The sequence below is a fragment of the Arctopsyche grandis genome, chromosome 2 (genome assembly GCF_051622035.1).
Source record: "Arctopsyche grandis isolate Sample6627 chromosome 2, ASM5162203v2, whole genome shotgun sequence".
Classification (NCBI taxonomy): Eukaryota; Metazoa; Arthropoda; class Insecta; order Trichoptera; family Hydropsychidae; genus Arctopsyche; species Arctopsyche grandis.
This window is the reverse complement of record NC_135356.1, coordinates 7,669,996-7,690,915: the sequence shown is the minus strand read 5'-3', so window position 1 is coordinate 7,690,915 and position 20,920 is coordinate 7,669,996. Positions and strand designations below refer to the sequence as shown.

At 33.0% G+C, this 20,920-nt stretch overlaps 1 protein-coding gene across 2 annotated transcripts in view; it reads left to right on the top strand.

The window, feature by feature from the left end:
• LOC143920896 (aminopeptidase N-like) overlaps positions 1-20,920 on the top strand; it is a 77,035-nt gene that overhangs the window by 44,236 nt on the left and 11,879 nt on the right. For both annotated transcript variants that reach the window (XM_077443925.1, XM_077443916.1), the window contains one exon: positions 12,382-12,536. In XM_077443925.1, the coding sequence (XP_077300051.1) occupies positions 12,479-12,536 (58 nt within the window). In that variant the 5' untranslated portion in view covers positions 12,382-12,478. The remainder of the gene's footprint in view (positions 1-12,381; positions 12,537-20,920) is intronic.

Genomic DNA, 20,920 nt, shown 5'->3' with positions numbered 1-20,920 from the left:
AAATACATAAATACATAAATACATAAATACATACATATACGAACAAACTTTAGTGTTTTATATATGTAGTAGATGTAATTTTTTATTTCGTGATTTTTATGAAGGAATTATTGAATTACTGTAATAAAATTGTACACTATTGGACACATACCGTAATATGTACTTTTATTTAAAGAAAATAATAATAAAAAGGAGTCGGTTGATTTCTTACGACTCCGCCTCCGACTCCACAACCCTGATACAAATAATAACATACTTGACATCGTTTTAAGACTATAATCCAAAGGTTCTAATATTTCAACCTGATTTGGATGTTTAATTCAATTCTTTTCAACAAGCTGTTTATTATTAGTTGCACTTGGTTAGTTAGATGAAATTCCTGACGGTGCGAAATTTGTGGCTTCACTTAACGTAAACCACATCCACTTTTACAATCGCTTCGATATTTTATCGACATACAGGGGGGGGGAGTTAGCTCTCATTTAAGTAAGCAAATGTCTTTGATATGGAGCTAGAGGAATTGAATCATTAAAAATTACATCGGAATCATATGTCAGATCGACGTCATGACAGCTAGCCATCCAAACTCGCCTTTCCACCACCCCAATGCAGCTCACAGGTTAAAGAGTTATAACCAGTCTTAGGCGGCCAGGATACTATTAACCACAAAAAAGATTATTTATCACCATAGTCAAGAAGAGATATTTTAAAGTGTAGTACTGACATATGTAGAGCATTTTTAAATCCCGATTGATACTGATATGTAATATCTTATTGTAATATATTAAGTGGTTGGTGTAACTAGGATAGATCTTAACCTTTGAAGGACGGAGCGTCGAGATCGAGCGAGTGTCTCGAACCGGGGTCCAGTAAGACCCCAGTATTTTTTAATCAAAATGCAACTTTTCTTAATACAATATGTTCAATATACATATATCTTATCAATCATTTTATACATCAACATAAAAAAGTTTTAGTCCTATAGCATGTTTTTAACTATTTTTTTATTAAAAAATAACGACAAGCATCAACACGCAAACGCACATAGGTAACAGGACTAAACAGGCGACTGCATGACTCAATAGCCACGCGCCAAAAGCGACGAAATCAATAGCTTACGAAAATATAGCTGTATCTTTCTCTCGCATTGATTCATCGATCAACAAGAATATACAAGCGAACAGTTATAAACATGACTTATCGCTACCGCCTTTAAATCATACTTTAGAACGTAGAAATGTATAAATGTATTTTTTTTACGATGTAGCCTTTTCTAAATCATCACAAAATCTATTAAAATAAATTTCTTGTAGTTCATTCTAGGAATACAAGAAATATAAGGTGTATAGCTTTGAAAACCACAGTTATTACGAAAAACGTCAAAATTGGGGCACTTGCATACCCCACTTCGGTAAGGGAGGATTAAGTGGAATTTAGATAAAAGAAGATTCTCGTTATGAAATCTTTAATCCATCTAAAGGTCACAATTAGAACAGCCGGAACATGTCCTCGGAACTCCCAAGGAAAGCTTGCTAGAAATGCTGTCAGAGATGTGCAAAGAAAAAGAAACACAGGATACAGCCCATCTGGAGACACTTAATCGGCTAATTTAAAACTTCTACCATTTTTAGGTTAACGAAATGAATATTCGTAATCGGTGAACTGATCGATTTCGATTCTACCTACTACAGTTCTACATATAGTTAAGGTCATCGACTGACATTATCTGTGTGTGCATTTTCGTCACGACATTGACCATATTCTCAGAAACTTGCATCGGCATGTGTCATATGAGTTTCGTGACTCATCTAGCAATTGGCGTGGGGTAAACAATATACATACATATGTACATATTCAGAAATTTGGATGAGCATTCTAGACGCGAAATGATTTATTTATTTATTTTCTTCCGCCGCTAAATGACATACAGACACACCAAGTAGGAAAAAAACTTAACAACCAAACATAAAGTCATAAAAACGATGACATATTTCCGTTTGACACAATCGCCATGATGTGTTAAACGCGATGACAGCGTGCACCAAAACGCTTATTTTAGTTTTAACGCTTTGGCCACACCGCGTGTCAATAAATTTAACAGCTTCAATTGTTATGTAATAGCCATTGGAAATGGTGTACGTTCCTATTGCAAAAATAGCAAGTTGTGTATTTTACAAATTCATTACAAGCACTAAAATATTCGAACTCGAATATATTTATTTGACTAGTTATTAGTACTCCGTTCGAATACTCGAACGGAGTACTAATAACTAGTCTGGCTTCATTTCTTGCCCCACCGGATGCTCTAAAATCTGTTAAATATAAATTGAACGCTTTAAAATTCTCACAAAAGCTGTCTAGACTCTGGTCTGGAGAATTAGCATGAAATTTCCATACTTTATACTATAAATATACACACATACATATACGTTGCTATAAAATATAAGGCGAATATTAAGCACTAAATGTCAAACCAATGAGCGGATGTTGTTCTTGATTAATTTTTAATATTATCACAATCTGTACAAAAAATTCATGGTACATATATAATTGCTATTTTTATAAAAACAATTTCAATTTTATTAAATTATCAAATAAATTTTGATCGAAAAAGACGATGATGCAATGTGGCCATATTCTAATATGGCCACAGTGCCAGTAAACATCAGAAAAGACCTGAAACAAAATCTATTGATGATAAAAAGGCATTGTATCGTTTTCGGTAGCCGATTGTTTCATCGTTCGAACATAAATTTGCATACATTATTCGTATTATATTATCTACATATGTGTGTAGTTTCTACGTGCTAATGATGTATCGCGTCAATAGTTTGTGTAGATATTTGTTTGTATTTATGTCTAGATCTTTTTAAATTGTTTTTCTATGATAAAAAATATCATCAATGAAAATTGGTCATTTTTAAAATAAGAAAAAAATATTTATACAGATGAAATGTGTGTATTGTATATATATTGTGATATTTGAGTAAAAGCGTCTTACGTTCTTACGAATGCGAAGACCTTGGCTGGATGTATCATATTTTATTTTCATACAAAATAATGTTATATATAGCTTCTGTCATCGATGTTGATATCTTATATTTCAATTGTTTATCTCGTCGTAAATTTTGCGTTAAAATAATATGAAAATCCATTTTTTCAGACGCTTTTAAAAATGAGACTCTTTTCGAATTAGACGCGAAATAGTTAAAATCGGGGCTGGGAAATCATCAAAGACTCCGATTCCGACTACGACTTTGAATGCGTCGACGACTCCTGACTACACATTTTCGAATATCTTGGCTGCGTTTTTAATCATCGTGCGTTAATTAGGAAGTTTTAATGTATCATTGTACAGACGAATGCATATTTAAATATTATAAATATGTACAGATTAGTGTTCAGTGTAAATTCATGCATTGTGATTTTAATGGGTAAGGTAGGCCAATTTCGTATGGAATGTAATCCTTTTTTTTTTTCAAATATTATCAATAACACTTTCTTTGTTGCTAAAATAATCCGCTAGCCACTGTGCTGGACACCAAGCGTCCAGTTAAGCATGTGTGTTTTAAGTTAAAATTATGCAAAACCTGCTGTAGCGTGAGATTTACGAGAACCGAGCATGCTGTCGCATTTGTGCAATGTGTCGTAACATTGTAAGGACGTACAATAATTTCTTTATTTTTCATTAAATTATTTCTCATTTAACTATATAATATTATTACAATGTAATTCAATGCAAGGTCTTGAATAATATTACTGTAAGTTTTGCTGTCCATAACATGACGTTGACGATTACTTTTATCGTCTAAAAAATATAAATTTCTTTTAATATAAAATCTATACGTATATCATTGTCACACTAAACGTCGAGCGCGGCTCGTACTGAATCCATCTATTTCGCATCTGTAAGGCACGTGTAATGGCTTCTTATTTATTTATTTGTATAATTTTAGCTATTTAGCTAATTTAAAAATACATTCTTAATTACTTAACTCTAAAATTGTATGTACTGTCCCTCACAGAGGTGTCTCTAAGCACCTTGCAAAAATGCATCGACGGTCTTAGAAGACCTGACTCATTCAGGGAGGGCATTCTTGCGAAAATAATTATTTCTGTTGATATTAATCAATTTTTGTATTTCGTAATGACATGCTTCGAATCATAGAGGTTTTGATGAGGAATACATAAAATATAAGGACCGTGCATTCAGTATATTTGGAGATATATAACAAGTCCTCGTCACTCGCTATCCATCACAGTGCGGCAAGATAAGCCGGTTATATTTGCTCGAGATTATAAAGGAGTTAACATTGATTCGAAGACATCGATATTTAATCCAATTCGAAATTATAATATCCAGATGAAAGGATATGTATGTACATATATATCAAATTTATTATAGACCTATTAATACATAGACCTATTTTCTTTGTTTATACGTAATTTGATATGATGTAAGTGAGAATGTGTTTTGACGTGATCAATGAATAGGCGAATAATGGCAACGGACAAGACGTCGAATGATGTTCGTGAAAATGGTTTTTCGTGAGGAAAATTGGCTCTCATCCTTTCATTAGTATGCGTAGATAAATTTGTATTAAAATTCGAGCTGTCGGAATCGTGAATCACAATCTCATCCACTTTTTCAGCTGAATAAATATCTATCGAATTTTTTCATGTTATTGAGCAACGATGTGTCGTTAATTGGTGTAGGCGGCAAAATAACAAAACGCAAACAAAAACGGTTATAAGACGCCTTTAATTTCTTATCGAAATAAGAAAGAGTCTGTTGTTTACCATGCACCCTTTTTTTTGATCTTTCGGCTTAAGATTTTTAGATTTTCCACCTTTTCAGCTGAATAAATATCTATCGAATTATGTCATGTTATTGAGCAACGATGTGTCGATAATTAGTGTAGACGGCAAAATAACAAAACGCAAACAAAAACGGTTATAAGACGCGTTCAATTTCTTATCGAAAGTAGTAAGAGTCTATCGCTTCCCCGAGACAGTAGACTGCAGCCGAAAATAGCAAGTAAGTAAAAAAATAACCATTCCAGTTAAATTACACTATTATAATGTCGTTTGACTAGAAATATATGTATGTATATATGTATATAATGTTATACAGGTATTCCTCGACTTACGATGGAGATACGTTCCTGATCCTCGGTCGTAAGTCGAATCCGTCGTAAGTCGAGGAATATACATATTTATATTTTTTTTCGGTGATTTTACTTACTTTTATTAATACAGTAATTCAAATGAATTCATATTTAAATTTAAAAAAAATTAAACATCTACATCATCCATACGTATTAATTATAAATTATACATCCTCATCACTTATCACATAAGTACAATCCATTTCTTCATCTTCAGTTTGAGATACAGTCGTATGAGTTTTTATGAAAAATGTGTCTAATTTTGTTGGAAAAGTATCCTGTTTTTTTTTCTCTATATATTTCTTGGTAGCATGCGAGATTTTCTTGAACCCGAGGTTCACATTTGAAAATCTTTCAGTGTCTGGGTCCATCATTTCAAACTTTTGTATTCCTTGATTAATTAAATTAAAAGCAGCAGCCATTTCTTTCAATACAAATTTTTTCAGCGGTTCCGCAGATATGATTGATTCATTTTCATCAATATCCTCTTCTGCAATCATTTGAGTTTCAAGATCTAATAATTCTGCATTGGTTAGATCTTCTGAATCATTTTCAAGAATTTGGTTGATATCTTCGTTATTTACGTCAAATTGTAGACGTTCACTAAATTGTACGATTATGTTAGTAATATCCTCGACATTTTTTTTTCTTTTTCGTATATGCAAAGAGAAACGGGTTCAAATCGATTGGTGAGTTTTTTCCATATTCCGTACATACATGCTAAAGTAACTTCTTAAGCCGTTAAAGGGTCCATCCCTTATGAAGGATATTTTAATTTTTCCAAAATTCTTGAAAAGTTTTTCCTTCTTCTATTGCCTCAATGCCTTGCGCAAATGTAATTTTTATATAATGAGCTTTAAGAGACGCAATGGAATTCGCTTTTCAATCTTGTCATCGATCCAAATCACTAGTAATTTTTCCATTTGTTGAATGGGTCCGAGTCTTTTTTTATTTATTATTTTAGATTTGATTGACAAGGACCCTTTAACGGCTTTACGATTTTTTTCTTTATCTTTTAAAATAGTGGAGACCGTTGAATGTGACAATTTCAAATTATTTGCCAAGTCCATCACTTTTTTACCACTATCATCATATTGTTTTATCACTTCAAGTTTCATTTCTAAGTCTATCACTTTTGTCTTTTTTTTAACAAGAGTTTCTTTATCAGTCATTATCACGTTTCTTTATCACACATTATAAATGTTCTTATAAATAAAAATTTGAGCACTAATCAACACGAAATTTAGAAAATAAACATCCCAAAACAATAACGAACAGTTATGTAACAAACAGTAACGACCGTATGAGTTTGTTACTGGTGACGAATCCCAAAAGAATGAGTCATAACTTAATTTTTAAAACTACTGCGATGTTTCATTTCTTCCGAAAGAGAATTCCCCGTTTTCATAACTCGCATCCGCTTGAGATTTATCAATCAATTTTTGAAAAATATATTAATTAATAAAAAATATATTATTTTCTTTCGGTCGTAAGTGCGAACCGTCGTCAGTCGAACCGTCGTAAGTCGAGGACTACCTGTATAAGTAATTACTCGGTCTCCGTGACGAGCCGGAATGTTATAAATTTGCGCGATGAAAAAGCCTGTTCCTCTTGTTCCTGTTGTACCCTGCTCGGGCAAATTAAGTGAGTATGTACCGTTTACCATGCACCCTTTTTTTTGATCTTTCGACTTAAGATCTTTCGATTCGATTTCGATTTTCCACCTTTTCAGCTGAATAAATATCTATCGAATTATGTCATATTATTGGGCAACGATGTGTCGTTAATTAGTGTAGACGGCAAAATAACAAAACGCAAACAAAAACGTTTATAAGACGCGTTCAATTTCTTATCGAAAGCAGTAGTCTATCGCTTCCCCGAGACAGTACACTGCAGCCGAAAATAGCAAGTAAGTAAAAAAATAGCCATTCCAGTTAAATTACACTATTATAATGTCGCTTGACTAGAAATATATGTATGTATGTATATAATGTTATATAAGTAAATACTCGGTCTCCGTGACGAGCCGGAATGTTATTAATTTGCGCGATGAAAAAGCCTGTTCCTCTTGTTCCTGTTGTACCCTGCTCGGGCAAATTAACTGAGTATGTACCGTTTACCATGCACCCTTTTTTTTTGATCTTTCGACTTAAGATCTTTCGATTTTCGATCTTTGCCTTCCGATATTTGTGTTTTCTGTAATTTAACATTCTGGCTCGTCACGTAGACCCGTAATTACTATATAATGTTATGAACGCCTGTCTCGGATAATTGTTAGTTGCATTTGCACGCATTTAATAATAAATAATTATGCACGCGATGCAAATATTTATGTATATATATATATATATATATATATATATATATATATATATATATATATATATATATTTTTTTTTTAATGAATCGAGTAGACACAGTCTAATTTTTAAAACATATGTACATAATATGATATTTATAAACTTCCTGGTGTATATGTATGCATAAATATAATTTAAAACGGGTATAAAATTAATCATGAATATTGTCAAAAAATATTTTTTGTATTATTTTTATTTTTTTTCACACATAATCCAAATAAAACAAAAAATATAGCCAGCAGCATGGTGTTTGTGTTAATGCTAACCAATGATAGTTTGCCGGGTTTGATCCCTTGGGTTGACCTCGATTGAAAATGATTTATTGCTTGTATTATCTGTAGTGCTGCTGGTCAGACTTGGATATTTGTGACTACAAGTCAATCGTTTCCTATCAGAGTTTGCCAATTTATCTGATTTCATTGTTGAAACGGTTCCTCCATCAAACTAGAAAAAAACTGTCCGACCTAATATGTCACCACTATTTGAATATGATTTCAAAATTCGTAATCTATATATTTATATATGAATAAAATCAACACCATAGACGTCGTTCAGGGGTAACCCGATAGCAGCATCTTGGGAAAATATGAAAAAATGGCAAAGTTTGAAAACGATCGGATCGGAAGAACCCAAAATTTGTCACACGACCAAATCGTTTCTGAAGTAAGAAGAGGATTGTAAAAATTGGTTCTATCAACTATGCCACCTCTCCCAAAGTATAAATAAATAATCTGTTGAAATCTAGAATATCTTTTAATACCTACTTACAACGAAATGTATTATTATCAAATCATTTTTGTACGATATAAATATAGAAGAAAAATATACATATAGTAGGATTTGGTATTATCATATCTTTTCAGTATTCAATTTTATTTTTATGAACTTTCTTGTACAATATAGAAGAAAACTTTTACAATTTAATGACTGGTATAGATTTATTTTTAATTCAATGAATAATGCAATTTTCTCTATAAAGAGCATTAGATAATAAATTTTCACGACATTGATACAGTGAAAATTCTTTCTAAAACAATAAGTAGGTTCATATTAAACAATATAATTTATACACTTCTATTAATAGGGTATTCTTATTTGTTAAAGACACTTATAACATGTGTACCAAAGGTACAAATTCCAAAAACGAATGTCGAAATTAAGCTGCCATCTTATTATAATTTGGTTTTTATCAAAATATTACATGAACATATTGTAGCGCGTAATATAGTCGCTCGTTCACATGTTCATCGATAAATCATCTATTGCGTAAGTCATGTGACTAAAAAAAAATTGTATAAGAAAGAAAACAGTAGTAATCGTCATGGCCACCACGTGGGCAAGCCCGTAGTACTACAGACAGATTTTAATCTGAAGAGGTCTCGCGTGCCGTCACTGAGATGAGATCAAAGATTCTCGAAACGTGTTTCATCGATGACTAGTTTTACCCAAATTTAATATCACACACCACATGTCAACATTTTGAGAGCTCGACCCTTTATAACTACTTGTTTATTTTAAAATATGTACATACATATGTACAACATATCCAGTCTGAACACCCAGTTTCGAGCTTTATTATATTATATTATTTGCGGCTTTGCGGTGATGTTTACAAAATTCAAAATGCCCGTGCCAGATTTTCCCGGTATATATTTCACAAATATATAGCTATCTTAAACTAACACTTTATGGGTATATATACATATCATATGTACAATAGTGCTATTTTATGTATATAATATATTTTATGTATGTATATAATTAAATATAATACAAAACTTCAATCAGCTAGAATCAAAAATCAGCTAACATTTATATACAAACTAGTGCCATTGACTATTCAATCCTATTCTAAATATAACAGAGTGTATTTATAAATAAAAAAAATGTATATGATTTACCTTATCTTACTATACATATTTTTTATTTTACATACACACATATATACAAGGAAGACCTGGAAAGGTAACAGCAATGCATTTTCCTTACCAATTACAAACATCGATAAACATAGCAGATTTTGCATTATTTTAACTTATAATGTACATTTTAAATTGGACGCTTGGCGTCCAGCACAGTGGCTTGCGGATTTTTCTAGCACAGTAAGGCAACGATCAAATCTAATATTTTTATTTACATTAAATTACTTTAAAACACTTCATAAGTTTGTTAAACTTACGTAAAACCAATCGGAAAGATCGCTGAATCAAAAATTAAAAAGCTGAAAGGTATCAGTCTAACGTTGGTCCGACATGTGCCATTTTTACGTTATCGGCATCTGCTCAATGTATTCCGCGAATAGGAATTTTGCAAGAATTATCCACACATATTCAAGTATATGTAATTATTACGTTATACAACTATTTTCTAGTGTTTGTTCCAAAATAAACAAACTCTTGTTCCATATGGCCAGATACCGCGGTTACTACAATTCGTTGGCCTTGTCTGACCTTTGACGCTCGAAATTTCTTCTCGTGCACTTCCTGTGTCCACTTCAAAAAATCGTAGGTCAAGTCGAGATGACACACGTGTTCCATATCCGTATATCTATAAATAAATCTTCGAGCTCATCGTTGGAATAAATCAGAAGATGTAACTATCCACTTGAGTTCGCAATCGGCTTCCGCGGTTTGAAGTGAGTCTTATGCTTGTAGTGCACGCAATTCACGTCACTGTTCAAGTGATCTTAAAACCAATGCAGTTGTGTGCGAATCTGCAGTTGCATTCACCATTGATTTGAAAATGTAATTGATTATTTTTCAGCTATTTTGACTGTTCCAATTCGTTTGATATGACGTTATTTTGATTACCCACATTCGAGGTGAGCTCACAAGTTGTATCGCACAGTTGTGTTGCTTCAAAAGTGACACGTTTAAGAAATATTATTTTTGAAAGTTAAGAAACGAAAATTATGTGTATCCACTTTGATCAGTGATTTTTAGGTCTTAGAAACTAAAGATTTTTTCATCAGATCAGTTTCATTGAAGCGAATCAAAGTTTCATTCTTCAACGAATGAAGCATACATTTTTAACTTTATAGTATTTATAACCAGCAACGTGGACTAGTGGTTAGTATATTATGTTTTCGAGCAGAGTGTCACGGGTTCGATTCCCACTGGTCCCGCTGCTGGCTAGACCTTGGTTTTTGCTTCCAGGTCGATCATTTCTTATCAGAGTTGGCCAATTTTTCTGGTTTTCATTGAAACGGTTCCTGTAAAATTGGCATTCTTCCCTTATTTCAATCGCAAATCTTGAGTTGTTCAGCTTTTCAAGGTACGTTGGTTTGTATAAAAAATGGTACAAAAATGTCTCCATAGATGTCTCTGTGGATGATTATCGTATGAAAATTCGTATTATATAAATGCTTATTGATTATATTAAAAATTCTTGTAATGCACTTTCAATTTTTGATCATAGATGTCGTCTGTAATATAAAAAGTATATAATAATTTGTATTTTATATAATTTGGGGTGTTTCTTGATCTGTATGGTACACTCGGTGCATGGGAGCGATCTGTAAGACAAATGTACACGATTAATTGATTGAAAATTATTTAAAATAACCATTTAAAAGCAAAAAGAACTGAAATAATCATTTAATATACCTACCATATATTTCTACTAATTTTATATCATGATTTATTTACACCTGTAAAAGAGCAGCACAGAGTGCTACGTAGCAAGTGTTTTTTTTTCAGATAGTTTTACACATACATAAAAACGTGAACACGCCTTATCTAGCCATCGCGATCCTTTGCAAAACTCGCCCACTAAAACGTTTTCGGTGATATTTTATCCTTAAAACTGATTGAAGAAATGTAGAAGAAACTTATTGAAATAATAAGAACGTACGAATTAACAATTACATGAAGAAGTGCTAACCATACCTAGAATCTACCTTGACGTGCCGTGCCATAAATTTTTCTGTGTTCATAATTTTTCATAAGAATGTCATTTTTCCACTTAATCTATGATGGGTTTGGTGCAAACGATCGAAAATCGCCAGACAGATTGAACCACAGATTAACTGGATGGCTGCTTTAAACGCAATTCTCGACTTCACGAATGAAATATTGCACATCAGATGACGAGTAACCTTTCGATGTGCACAGATGCAATTATTAAAATGGTAATTAATAAAATTGAGTTGGATCTTTCTGGCGAGTTTTTAATAATTTAATAAGGCAAAATTCGGAACTTAAGTATCAGAAGCACAGAACGTATACAGGGTAGGTATGTCGGGACTTCGGATAGATTTCGCTTAGTGTAAGTGCGAGCAGTGCGCACGCATAAGGTACACATGTCGTTAATCTGTGGTTCAGTCTGTCTAGCGCTTTTCGATCGTTTGCACCGCATCGGTAGCCCGCTTTTAGATTGGAAGGCAAAATTTGACGTTTGCCGTTTGTCATACGATCGTATTAAAATTTGAAAATTTACTAAATGTGTGTATTAAGGATACTGTATAGTCATTGATTTTATAATTTATTTATTATATATATGTATGTACATAGTTGTGGCCATATCTATTTGAAACTCGACAAGATTTTATCTAAAAATTGATTATCAAATTTAAGTGTGTATCGTATGCAAGCCGCCGTTCGGACAGCGTATTTAATTACCAAAGAATGCATACATTTGTAGTTTTTAAATGTCAAATTAACTCATTTATTGCTGTACGAATAGTATATGTGTCCCATAGCGAACCGGTTCGATTGAACAGGTGTAGAACCCAACCGTTTAGTGTCATTTGCCGCAACTATGCACTAACTCGTGTTATGATGTAAAACATTCTACATACATACATACATATTTTGAAGATTTGGTTCATTTTTGTTTTGTTTTTGTTTTAGCAGCCGTTGATCGTAATGTAATCGGTCACAAGGCGAGGAGGACCAACAACTACATCAATTTGGTGTTTTTGACCTTTACATTTGGATTTAGACGACACTGATGGAGATGCTAGGACACAGAGACAACGAAGGAGCCGTCGCTTGGCGCTCTGGTTTAGGTAAATACTTTTATATTTCAAATACAATAGACATATGGCCCTTTATGTAAATGGTGGAAGTCCAATTTTCAGTTCCAAAAACACTATTTCTGTATGATTTCATTCACTAATTGTTATCACTCATTTTAATTCGATATGTCCAGAATCTTGGAAAAACAAAATAAATGCATACATGTATATTTTTTTAAATATAAATATAACTAAGATCAGTCTTCGACTTTAATTAGTTTGTTTGATTGATAGTTGCTTCATTTTGTGGACGATATCTCCCATTAGAGAGATCGTCCTTATAATGGCTCATATAAAGAAACATCAGGTAATAGTAAGCATCGTTGCTCGGAACACAATTCTCGACAATTTTTCTGTAATGTAAATGTCGATTTCGCCTTTAAATCGTTTCAAACAAGTATGAAAGTGCCAAAACGTGCGCTGCTGTATAGTATGAATATAAGTAGGCTTTTCCGTGCAGTGCTGTGCTGTTGACCTGCAATTCTGGATAATATAAAGGATCTTAAATCGTTTTTGTACATCATAAAAGTATAAGGTTTATTGATTGTGAAAAGCATTATAATCGATCTGATTTAGCGTGATAATTACGATAACCGAGCATGCTGTCGCATTTGTGCAAACAATTTTAACAGTGTAAAGACGTAAAATTATTTATTTATTTATTTTTAATAATTTTTTATTTAACTATATAATATTATTACAATATAATTCAATGCAAGGTCTTTAATAATATCACTGTAAGTTTTGCTGTCCATAACATGACGTTGACAATTACTTTTATCGTCTTAAAAATATAAATTTCCATTAATATAAAATATATACGTATTCCATAAATAAATTAATAATATCAACAACTTACGTATGTAAATATTTCAAAATACGAAACACGAACTCAAAACTACTCAAAACATTAAATCCAAATTCTACCGACTGCTATACGCACGAACAATGTTGTATCACTTGACCAAAATGCAATGCGAAACTGAAACGAAATGTAATTGGCCTAGCCTGTCGAGTGGGAGGGTGAATGCGATTACATGTACATTTTACGTAAGTCTCATGATTGTTCGATTCGACTATAGTACTAATCTGTATCAGAAACAGAAAATCATGAACATATTAGGAAAAAATTGGCCAGCTTAAAGGGTTTTAAAAGCTGTGGAAGATTGAAGAGTACTATTCGCCTTTGGTAAATATGCACATTTACCTGTGATTATGTGGCATTCGTTAATTTCGATTCAACCTTTTCGTCGGCTATTCGTTTCGACATACTTTCATCATTGTCACGTGTTGCAAAACCATTTCCCGAAATACACTTCTGGGTACCAAACAATTTCGCGCGACTTGTGCACTGGCGTCCCGGTTTCGAATGTATCCACGTACTTGATTCGAAAAATAAACTCGTGTATCATCAGTATAGTACATAATACACATACATACATTCCGAAAATATAGCGAAACTTCGATTTACCGTGTTAATGGGGGAACCGTTTGATTCGACGCTCATAAACAACCCAAAATACTATACAATCCGTTCTTGTTTTGAAAACTTCAAATTTTATATGTACATATACATACATATGTAAGTGAATCGAGGTTTTATTTTTCATTTAAACGATATTCGGTTGATTAAAGTGGCTTTTGCAAGTGTGGTCGTTTTCAGTCGACCCAATTCGAAACCGCAGTTTTCATAACATGTGGTGTCCTTGCGGGTTATTATTATTGTCTGTTCATTGAAAGCGTAAATCCTCTGACCGCAAAATATCGTAATGAGATTTCTTCTCATGTTTGCCGGCGATTTAATGGTGACTACATATTTAGAAAATGCTTGCCATAAAAATTATTAATAAGTAATTACTATACATACCCACTAGGCAAAAATTTTTGCTTTTTTCAATAAGCAAAATGGGTTTTTGTACTAATTTGCACCCACTCGGTTCGAATATGATCACAAATCAAGTATATAACGCAAAATTACTTTATACATACATTACATCAGGATTTTTGAACTAAATAGTCATTTTTTTCCTTCTTCGACTATTAAGTACGTAAATGAAGATCTCTTCAATTCTTATCCATTTAACTCACCGCGTTTTCTTCAATTCATCTTTACTTTTTGTGCATCTTCTGGAATACCATTCATAAGCATAATACAAATACTATATACAGGTATATAATAATACAGACATACATATATGCATAATACAAATACTATATACAGGTATATAAGAATACAGACATACATATATGCATAATACAAATACTATATATGAGAATAAGCGAGACATCTATGTTATAGATAATAAATATTTTGAAAATCATATTCAAATAGTGGTGACTTGTAGGATGGTTTTTGCCAATTTGATGGAGGAACCGCTTCAACAGTGAAATCAAAGATATTCTAGATTTCAACAGATTATTTATTTATACTTTGGGAGAGGTGGCATAGTTGATAGAACCAATTTTTACAATCCTCTTCTTACTTCAGAAACGATTTGGTCGTGTGACAAATTTTGGGTTCTTCCGATCCGATCGTTTTCAAACTTTGCAATTTTTTCATATTTTCCCAAGATGCTGCTATCGGGTTGCCCCTGAACGACGTCTATGGTGTTGATTTTATTCATATATAAATATATAGATTACGAATTTTGAAATCATATTCAAATAGTGGTGACATATTAGGTCGGACAGTTTTTTTCTAGTTTGATGGAGGAACCGTTTCAACAGTGAAATCAGATAAATTGGCAAACTCTGATAGGAAACGATCGACTTGGTGTCACAAATATCTAAGTCTGACCAGCAGCAATTAAGATTATACTCAGAATAAATTATTTTCAATCGAGGTCAATTCACGGGATCGAACCCGACAAACTCTCGGTGCTTAGTATCAACGCTACCACGCTGCTGGCTAATGTACATTGGGGGTGACTATTCCTTCGAAGAAATACTTTTTTTAACATTCCTACGAAACTTACCAGAAAGGATTACGGTTTATTACGGTTTCTTTTTGCTTTTTTCTGGGGCGCAAAAGTCGGAATTATTCAATGCTTTTTTTATTGTTATTAATATTTATAAACGTTTTTAATGCTGTTTGTTTCTGTTTTTTAACAAATAACTGGATGGATACAGCGATAAATATATCACCACATTGACTAAAAGCGCTCTTTTTATTTCTAGTATTTTCTTACTTCGCTTTCGATTTTTTCATCTGACGAAATTTGAGTTCTTTTCCACACTCTTCCGACTGTTTTCAAACTTTGCCATTTTGCTCGGTTTGGTAATCAATATATGAAAATCGAATCCGCCATTACTATGGTGAAAAATAATCGTAATAGACACGTGTGAAAATACTCCATTATCATTCTCGGTCACGTCTATTTGCCGTATTTATTCACGTTGCCGCATTTATCCACACTGTCCCAATCGTTTTTTTCCCTTTTCGCCACCCTCTCGCTATATCAGATTTTAATTGTTTAAACGCCTATAACTTCTTATTTTTTCACTATATTTTATAAAATTTGCATTATAGATTCTCTTTATCTCTCTAATATATTTTTATTAGACTAGGTTATATAATGATTGTTATTTGTAAACATTTAATTCAAAAACCATGTTCATACAAAAAAGGATTAGTATTTTAAAATAGACTTTTATTTACATGTATGTATGTACGGGGTGTCGGATGTAATATTTAAATCGCAAATACACCTTTGTGAGTGTCTGGTTGTCAATGAATCAACTGTGATACACTCATTATGGATGTACATTCAAAAAAATATTTTCATATTGTATATTCTTAGTATTTTAATATCGACACGTGTGTACAGAGTGTCGAATACAACATTTCAATCGCAAACACACATTTGTGAGTATCTGGTTGGCTATGAATCAACCGCGGCACACTCACAGTGGATGCCCCGCTGTTGTTGTGTTAATCGCATCGAGTTATTCGTATAATTTTTGGTACTTCTCGGCTCAAAATTATAATTCGTAATATTTAAAAATTAAAAATTATACGTCCTTCAAAAATTTGTACGAAAACACAGTCACTCTACGTGGATATATCCGAGCACACACACACGGCACTCATTGAAAACGTAATATGAGCGGATCGAATTTCCGATTCTGACAGTTTGTAAGTTGACACTTCAATAATACTCAACCATCATCATTAACAGCATCGTCGTCATCTTTTTCGGTCACGTCTCCTCGTAGAAAGGTCCAATTTCTAATAATAAATTCAGAATTGTACAAACGCAGGGAGATCAGACCCTTCGCAAATCCAGAAAGTGTCATTGCGTAAATTTCTTTCAAGGTCACCATTGCGGTACAGTAAGATAAGTACGACTGAATAAACATGCTCAATTTTCATATTCTATTCTAGTCACACGAATGTATTTTGAAATGTGTTTACCCACGGGTGAAAACTGTTCAAACAAAGATGTTCCTCGGTGAAAACTTGAAAATAAAATACATAAGTACAAGAAAGAGAGCTTGATTAATTAATTGCAAGTCAAACAGAATGTGACCTAATCGATGGAGTATTTTGTCGCCGGGATATGCAGCCGACATCGTAACATCTGAAAATAATTTGCATGAAAAACACCTGAAACAACATCGATATTAATTTGGTAAATTTCGCGGTAATTCACTTCGTTAGATCTGGATCAAATGTGGCATCAATAAGTGCACGTCCTGGTCAACCAGTTTGCCAAATTTTGTTAAAATTCATTCAGGAATAAGGGGGATATCCTATTAAATGTACAGCGACATGTGCGCTCAGATGTTTTCACAGCCATATTAAACAAGATATATACAAGATAAATTTCCGTGACTCTTCATACTATATATAGTATAAAATATACGTATTCCATAAATAAATTAATAATCTCAACAATTTATATATTTTATTAATGTAACTATTTCAAAAAACGAAACATGAACTCAAAACTAACAAAAAATAATATTAATAAGTTAAATCCTACCGACCGCTATACGCACGACCAATATTGTATGTCTTGACCAAAATGCAATGCGAAACTGAAACGAAATATAATTGGCCATCGCGGGTGGGAGTGGGGGGTGAATGTGAAAGCAAGTTCATTTTGCGTAAGTATCAATCTAGATCAGTTCGTCTATAAATGTCTTATCTTACCCTTCGATATATCAACATGTATGTTTATTGATATGTATTTTGAACTAATGAAGTTTTTTCTTCATTCGTTTCTCAGCTTGGTTACCGATCTTGTTTTATAAATGTTAAGGTACATTCATACATACATACATACATCTTTTATAATTATCATCGTTTAAATTGTCATTCGTTAGTGTGGGAAGAGTTTCATATTTCGATTCACACATCGGAATTGCATCAGCAAATTTGAAACATTTTGGTTTCAAATTCAACTCTTATCGCACGTAGTAGTCGAGCTCAGCAAATTGCGTTTATTCATATTTCGATTTATTCAAAATAAATATGCATTGTAAGCAAACGATTCCGACACTCGCTTCGAATCCAATGTTTTATAGACAACACTTTAATTATTCAATTATAATTATCACTTTAATTATTCAAGGCAAAGCGGAAATTTTTCTTCAAGAAGATAAAAAAAATAAAGATCGTATCATAAACAAAGGTCAATTTTTAAATTCCTTTTTCTTCCTCCACGGATGGTAATCTGGGTGTTGACAAAACTGATTACTTGATCAATGTGTATATACCTTGTATACCTGTTTTTGCATTCTGTTTGATTATTTTAAGTTTATCGAAAGATATTTCAACTGATTTGGCGGCTACGAAAAAATTCTAAATACTATTTACCTTAATCTTGATATAATTTGCTGTCAAATTAAATCTATCAATAAATAAAATAACTTTTAAATAGTATTTTTTTTTTCGTTTTAATTCTAAAGCCCGGGACCGTTGCTCCCTTCGCACGGCTCTATTAAATAATTACAGATCGAACGGTGAAATGGCCATGGACCAAGATTCGAGATGACGAGATTAGCTTTGGCGATTCGTGGCCTTTTTACATTTACTCGTTTTTCTTTAGTAGTTTTTGTCATTACTAGCTAATTTAGATAGAATATCGGGACAAATTACTTGTTTACCGGGACACTGGGACACAACATCTACATATAAACGAACGGTGAAATGGCCATGGACCAAGATTCGAGATGACGAGATTAGCTTTGGCGATTCGTGGCCTTTTTACATTTACTCGTTTTTCTTTAGTAGTTTTTGTCATTACTAGCTAATTTAGATAGAATATCGGGACAAATTACTTGTTTACCGGGACACTGGGACACAACATCTACATATAAACCGGGATATGTTCCGGTCTACTGGGACGTATGGCAGCCCTAGTTTAAAAAGACCCAATCGTAGCAACATAAATGTAGAAAAAATAATAAAAAGGTGTATGTATATATAAAAATTGATACAACAGGTAACACTGAGCAACAAAAAATCACGTTTTTTAGTTACCAGAACGAAGACTTAAAAATCCTTACTAAGTTTGACCCACTGAGTTTGAAAATAGCCATGCTTATTATTGGTTTGCTCTCATTTATGAGATATGAGTGATTTTTAAAAATGTTTTATGGCTTTTGCGGTCCTTACTCAAAATATATACTTAAAAAAAGTATATATTTGACTTTTAAAATTCGCTACATAATTAATTATAAATATTTTAAAGCAATAAAAAATCTCAATTAATAGAAAAGGCGTCTGACTATTGATTGCAATACTCATTTTTGGCAAATCAATACTGGATTTCGAGATAAAGACTGCAAAAGCAGAAATAAGTGCAAAAATTGCGCATTTTTTAAAATGCTCATACATATCTCATAAACAAAAGTAAACCAACAAAAAGCATTGTCATATTCGAATTCAGTTGGCCACACTTAGTAAATATTTATTTAACTTCGTTCCAGTAGTTTTTAATTGTTCCTCAGTGTACCCAATTTTTAATATGCTATGGATATCCACCATTGGGGTGCATCTATGGTTTTATTTCTTTGATTAATTATTTTTTATAGGAGCTAAAAGCCGATAAACATCTATAAAATCGCCTCTTTATTATACCCTCGAAACGAGTCCATCGTGCTTATTTAACGGTCGATTTAAAAAAAAATACGCCGATAGATGCACAGAAAGTACCTTTCTCATACCGATGATGATTTTTTTTTAAAAATTGGTCCAGTTTTGGAGGAGAAAATAGGAGAATACGAAACCTCAATTTTGTCAATTTAAAATACGTTTTATCTGGTCGAAGCGCAACTGTCGCATTCACTCAATATATATATTGATATATATTGTCGCATTCACTCAATATATACATACACTCAATATATATATCGAAGAAAGGAACGGTAACAAAATTAGGGTTTCGGGTGTACAGCCCTCTTAACTATTGAAGAAATATTACCGTATTCTGACCAAAGCATACTATTTATTTTTCATATTGTATTTACTCACGGAATTAGGTGGCATAAAAATCCAATTTCCAAACCCTATTATAGTGCAAGCCACACAATGCTGAAAACTACCCCATCCCAGAAGACCATTATAGCAAAAGCGGGTTTCGCAACCGGTCAAATTTGTGGCACACCCTGAACTTTTGAACCGATTCGATTTAAATCCGAACCCCCCTCCCCCCTGTGCCTCCCCCAAATGACCGTTCTGATTGACCGAGTGCGATTATCGTACAATATAATATGCTCAGTAAACACAAAGAGGTTTCTTTGAAAGCCGTCGTTGGGTGCCATACTTACCATTAAATGCATGGGGTGATTCTAAAAGGGTGTGTCGCGTCGCTGCACCCACAGCAGTCGCGTCCGGCTTGGGGTGAGCTCGTATCGTTCGTTCGTTAACGATTTTTGATATAAATTTCAGTGTGCATAGATCAGTGTTTGCTAAACTTTATTGTCTGTTCAATTGTTGTCGGCGGCCGTTATAATCAAATGTCTAATATGAAAAAAATAAGAGAAATTGAGTGCAATGTAGCACATTTTCTTAGATTTTCATTTGTTTCTTCTCTTAAAATTGTAAAAAAATTATAAATTGGATACATAAGTGGTTCATGATAAACGGACAATTTCGCACATGTCGATCTCGCACACGACAATCGTTGCCACGAGCATCTGGCACTAAAATTCCGTGATAGAGATTTACGTGACGTGTGTGAGATAGCCATGTGCGAAATTTTCACCGAATCATGGTTCATACCCATTTTACCAGTACGAAAGTATGCTGTTTCATTCACTCGGAACCGTCGAGAGCAAACCTGGTTCCTGAGAAAAAAATAATTATAGACCATTTTTGTGGTGGTGGAGAGGGGGGGGGGGGTTATTTTAAAATTTAGAAAAAAAAA